Genomic DNA, 6541 nt, shown 5'->3' with positions numbered 1-6541 from the left:
GAAAAGTGGTACAAATTATTTTTTTTAGATGTGGTGTAAATAAGATATAGTTTTTACATTACCTTTTTTATATTTAAAATAAAAAAATAAACGAATAAATATTTACCTATAATTTCAGAATTATAAAATGGAATCTCCTCAAATCGTATACCTCCGATCTTTGATTGAAGAATTACATTTGAAAGTTTTAAAAAACCAAAAAAGTGTTGATCAAGATGAAGAAAGAAAAAAAATTGATATAAGAGCTTTAAATAAAAAAATTAATAATTTATATAAAAAAAAATAATAGATCTAGTTGAAATAGACAAGTTAAGAAATGAAAAAAGAAACGTTTTAGATGACTATAATTTTTCTTATTATATTGGTGAAAAATGTAATAGACGTATACGTTATCGTTCCTCAATTTTGAATAATCAACTAGAAGATTTAATAAATAAATTTGTTTAAATAAATCTATTTTTTTTAACCTAATTTATATTATTTCTCTAATCTATTTTCCATTTTTCTTTTTTTATACACCTACTTATATAGAAGTATTACTTTGTTCATAATAGCTTTTCCAAAACATAAAAAAAAAAAATGTTTTTTTTTAGAAAATGGATTTACTTAACCATATCTTAATTGAAATTCATCGATTGGATGAAGAAATCGATGATAATGATGAGAAGGAAGTACAAAGTAAACATGAACAAAGAAAAACTATAATTTTAATCAAAAGAAAAATTAAAATATTAAGATATGAAAAATACTTAGCTAAAACACTTTTACAAGATATAAAAAAAAATAAAAATCTTAAAAGAGAATATAATAAATTTGAGAAATGAAATATTACTTGTTAATAATATTATGATTTGTATGGTTATGTTAGATTTCGAAAACAGACGTTAGCTTATCATCTGCATAGCGATTATTGTACATTATTGGATGATCTAAATTTATTAACAGAATCTTTTTGTTTGAATCTAAAATGATTTTTTTTAAAAAAAACTAAGTACTCATTGTTTATTTAAGAATTTTATTATTATTATTTTTTTAAAAAATGTAAAACAAAAAAAACATACATTTATATATATATATATATAAATTTAATGTGTTTTTTTTTTATTATTTCAGTCTCATTATGAACAGAAATATAATAACAAAAAAACAGCGTATGAACACGATTGGAAGTGGACTTATTGAAATAGAAAGATTTAGAAAAGGTTCAAAAACTTTCATAATTAAGAACTGTGAAAATTATATAGATTACAAATTATTTTTTAACTATATTTTACATGAGTTAATTTTAAAGTTAAGACAATCGTGTATTAAAACGTCGATCAAATTTAATTTACACGTTGAGGCTACTTACACACGTCCTATAACACATGATAAACAAGATGTGGCTTTTCAAACTTCGAATGGTTTAGCATGTAATTCATCCGATTTCGCTAGTTTGTTAAACATAAAGTTTGATAAAATATTAGCTGAAGAATCTGAATTTATTGCTAAAGGTTCAGGATGGACACTTGTTTCAATAGATGGGTTACAGTTGAGAATCAATTTAGTAAATCCATTAAAAGGAGGTGCATATTTAGATTTACCTAAATTTATACGAGAAAAAAAGGCTATTATAAACGTTAAAAATAAAGATAAATACTGTTTTAAATATTCTATACTAACCAAATATGATAAGCGTTCTAATAAATCACGATTTAACCAAAAATATTTTGATTTTCTTGAAAAAAAGAGTGGGTTAGATTTTAAATGTATTGATTCCCAACACCAATAAATCAAATTAAAAAATTTGAACGTTTAAATAATGTTTCAGTTAATGTTTATAGTTTAAATAATAAAGGTACTATTTTCCCTCTATTTATAAATAATAAAGAAGAAAAAAATCATTTTGATTTATTTTTTGTCAATAATCATAAAACATCACATTATTGTTATATTAAAGATTTTTCAAGATTTATTAGAAGTCAGAAAACTAAAAATTGTTCTAAATTAATTATTTGTAAGAGGTGTTTTACAACTTTTGGAAATAAACCATGTAAAAGTAAACTTTGGGGTGAAACAGGATTAACTGAACATAAAAAAATGTGTAGTAAGAATAAATTAGGAAGACCGATAATGTTTGAAGAAGGAAAAGAAAATAAATTCATATTTTTTAAAAGTTATAAAAAAACTTCTAGAATACCATTTGTTATTTATGCTGACTTTGAATGTATTTTAAAACCTAAACAGACAAATGAATTCACTAATACTAGTAAAACTTATATCACACATTTACATGAAATTATGAGTTATGCATTTTATGTAAAAGTTGACTATAATATTATCACAGAAAAGTTAATGCAACAGTTTAAAATTCCAACAAACATAATAATTTATAGAGGTATTGATGCGGCAAAAAATTTTATGGAAAATATGATTGATATTTCAAAAAAAATAAATGATATTTATCAAATTAATGTACCAATGATTACGTTGACTGAAAAGGAGGAAAAATAATTTCAAATAGCAAAGGTTTGTAAAATATGTTTATTATCTTTTGAAGAAAATGAATTATATAAAGTTAGAGATCACTGCCATATTACTGGTAAATATAGACAATGTATTTGTTTTAAATGTAATTTTGAAATAACCAACCCATCATTTGTTCCAATTTTTTTTCATAACTTATCATACGATAGTCACTTTATAATTCGAGAACTTGGTTTTGATGATAAGAATATACATGTTATTCCAAATTCTGTAGAAAAATCTTTTATATCTTTTAATAAAGAGGTTGCTCCGAGATTTAGTATAAAATTCGTTGATACATTCCGTTTTATGGCCTCCTCATTAAGCGAGCTTGCAAAAAATTTACTTGAAGATAAATCAAGGTTTAAAGAAACTTTAAAATTATTTTCTAATAAAACATTTGATTTAGTCACACGAAAGGGGTTTTCCCTTATGAGTATATTGATAGTTGGAGTAAATTAAACGAAACTCGATTACCTTCAACATCTGCATTTTATAACTCTTTAAAAAATGAAGAAATTAATAATAATGATTATTCTCATGCTAAAAAAATTTGGAAAGTATTTAATATTAAAACTTTAGGTGAGTATAGTGATCTTTATTTGAAAACTGATGTCACCATACTAACGGATGTGTTCGAAAATTTTAGAGATTTATGTTTATCTACTCTTAGTCTAGATCCTGTTCATTATATGACTGCTCCAGGATTTGCTTTCGATTGTACGCTTAAATATACTAAGTATAATTAGAAAAATTGACTGATTATAACACGCTTTTATATTTTGAATCCTCAATCAGAGGGGGTATCTGTCAATCAGTTAAAAGATATGCTAAAGCAAACATACCAAACATTAAAGGTTTGAACTATAATCCTAATAAATCAATTTCATGGATTACATATCTTGATTGTGTAAATTTATATGGAAAATCGATGTTAACTGAGCTACCTTTCAAAGATTTCGAATGGGTTGATGACTTAACATAGATGTTACTAAAATTCCTGATGATTCAAAAGTCGGATATATATTAGAAGTTGATATTGATTATCCTGAATATTACATGAAAAACATAATGATTTCCCGTTTTTACCTTTAAACGAATGTCCTCCAAATTCAAAAGTTAAAAAATTATTAACTACTTTATCATCAAAAAAAAAAAAATATATATTACACTATAAAAATTCAAAACAAGCAATTGCTAATGGTCTTAATTTAGTAAAAATTCATCGAGCAATCAAATTTTCACAGAGTAAATGGATGGCCTCATATATCGAACTATGTACGAGAATGAGGAGAGAAGCTAAAATAGATTTGAAAAAGATTTTTGGAAGTTATTAATTAATAGCGTTTTTGGTAAATGTATGGAGAATGTTCGAACTAGAGTTTCTTTAAAACTGGTTACATCAGATAAACAAGCAAATAAATTGATGATGAAAAATACTTTTAAAGATAGAACTATATACTCTGAAAATCTTATGGCTATTCACCAACATAAGGAAACTATCAAATTCGATAAAGCAATTATGTAGGGTCTGCAATTTTAGATGTCTCGAAAACATTTATGTATGATTTTCATTATAATGTAATGAAAAATAAATATAATAATAAAATACGATTATTGTACTCGGATACAGATTCTTTGATATATAATATTCGAACATTTAATTTTTTTGATGATATTAAGTTTGTTCCAGCACGTTGTTTTTCTATGTTGTTAACTTTTAGCGCATGCGCAAACTTAAAGACGCGTTCCAGCCGAGCAAATTATTTACTTCTAACAAAATGTTATCTGTTCCATCAGCGCTACAACATGTTGTTAAGTTGTTGGAAACAATAATTTTCTGTTGCGAGTTGTACATCCAGTAAAATGTTTTGCGCATGCGTACAATGCAAACTGATATATTTCTTGTTTACAACAGTCAGTTGACTCGTGATAATTATAATTGATAACCAAACAAACCAAGATTTTGCGCCATCACGCATACATAAAATATTAATTATTCTCTTGTTTTTTTTATTTATACACTATACAGTCAAGTTAGTATTATAATTAATATTTTATTTTGAGTTTTGACAATAATATAAGATGGATTTTGAATTTTTTGACTCGTCGTCCTCGTCCTCTTCATCATCGTCCGACAATGCTTTTCTTTTAGACAGCGACGACGAAGCATATTTAGAAGACAGAAAAAGACCGAAAAACGAAAATTATTTTGAGACTGTAGCAAGGTAAGCTTATTATATGTAATATACATTATAAAAGTTCATATTTTTTTAATTTATCTTGAACAAACAAAAAAAAAGATATATAATATATATATATAAATCAAACAAGATAAATTTGTGGCAGTATATTTATTCGCAAACATAAATCCTTAATTTTTTTTAGATACAATGACTTGGAATTTATGGAACACTTCCGTGTTAGACGCCACATTGCATATGATCTTGCTATACACTTCGAGGCCAGTCAGGAGTTTAATGAAACAACTGGAGGACATGGAAAAATAACTGCCTACAACCAAGTATGTAGGTTTGGAATAAGTTCACTTTAGTTACCCAATATATTTTTTTTTATTAAAATTCTAGGCATAATATTATTCTAGTTTGTTTAATTAACTGTTTATGTGTAATATATTGCTTGGAAACAATAGGTACAGATTATTATTGTGGTTATTTTGATTTTGAATCTAATTTTTAATTCTTACCTAATCTTTTTTTTTTAGGTTTTAATTTTTCTTTGGTTTGCTGGACATCAGACTGTCTCATTCCGTGATGTTGCAGACAGATTCTGCATAACAATAAGCAGCCTGTTCAGAATTGTGAGGCGTCTGACACACGTTATAAGCTATATGGCTAGCACCGTGATAACCTGGCCAAATGAGCAAGAAAAACAGGAAACAAGAAACTTTTTCCAAATAAAAGGATTTTCCAATGTTATCGGAGCTATTGATGGGTGTCATATACATATTGACAAACCTTCCTCAGACCCAGATTCTTACTATAATAGAAAAAAATGTTTTTCAATTCATGTATGTATAAACTAATAATTGTATTCTCCTGTATTGATTATTTTCTTATGAAATATAAATTATAGTTAACATTGTTTGCAGATGCAAGCAGTTTGTGACCATAAAAATAAAATAAAGAGTGTATTCATCGGATTTCCTGGGTCGGTCCACGATGTTAGAGTTTTTAGGAGGTCACCATTGGCTACTAACTTGGAAACTCTATGTGGAGAAAATGTAATTCTTGGAGATAGTGCATATCCTTGCCTACGTAATCTAATTACACCATTCAAAGATAATGGTAGATTGAGCCGTCGGCAAATAAACTTTAATAAAACCCTTTCATCAAGTCGGTATGTTATTGAACATTGTTTTGGTTTGCTCAAGCAAAAGTTTAGGCAGCTTTACCACTGCAAGCTCCGCAAAATCGAACATATAGCACATTTCATTAGAGCTTGTTGTGTATTGCACAACTTGGCTATTGATGATGAATTCCATATGATGAATGAATGTGAAGATGAAATTAATAATGTCAATGAAATTCAACTGGCCGATGACAATGATGCAGGAGCTGATGTCCCCGAAGGAACAGAGTAGTATACATTTGTATGTTCTGCGCACTTTTGACTGCGGAGATTGCAAATTTTTAAGGGGGATTTTTCCCCTCAAACTTTTTTTTTCTCCGCTCTACCAGACTGCGGTGATTTTAAAATTTTTAGGTGGATTTTCCCCCTCAAACTTTTTTTTCTCCGCTGTACCAGTAAAAAAACACTGATTTTCAAAAACCATAATGTATGTTCTGCGCACTTTTGACTGCGGAGATTGTAAATTTTAAGGGGGATTTTTCCCCTCAAACTTTTTTTTCTCCGCTGTACTAGTAAAAAAACACTGATTTAAAACCAATTATTTTTTCCCCTGTTACACATAAAGTTTAAACAGTGTATACACTATTTATTTCCCGTGTATCACAGACGGAGTATTCCGCTACAACAAATAAATTTTTTTCTATGTTACACATAAAGTTTAAGC

At 27.0% G+C, this 6541-nt stretch overlaps 1 protein-coding gene across 1 annotated transcript; it reads left to right on the top strand.

The window, feature by feature from the left end:
• Positions 1 to 5160: 5160 nt before the first annotated feature.
• On the top strand, positions 5161 to 6125 carry LOC126554985 (putative nuclease HARBI1). The gene is made up of 2 exons (XM_050209964.1): positions 5161 to 5536; positions 5618 to 6125. Exons 1-2 carry the CDS (start codon positions 5357 to 5359, stop codon positions 6107 to 6109), a joined length of 672 nt encoding a protein of 223 aa, XP_050065921.1. The 5' UTR covers positions 5161 to 5356; the 3' UTR covers positions 6110 to 6125.
• Positions 6126 to 6541: the final 416 nt, after the last annotated feature.

The sequence above is a fragment of the Aphis gossypii genome, unplaced genomic scaffold (genome assembly GCF_020184175.1).
Source record: "Aphis gossypii isolate Hap1 unplaced genomic scaffold, ASM2018417v2 Contig00674, whole genome shotgun sequence".
Taxonomy (NCBI): Eukaryota; Metazoa; Arthropoda; class Insecta; order Hemiptera; family Aphididae; genus Aphis; species Aphis gossypii.
The sequence above is the reverse complement of the archived record's forward strand: the minus strand, read 5'-3'. Positions and strand labels throughout refer to the sequence as shown.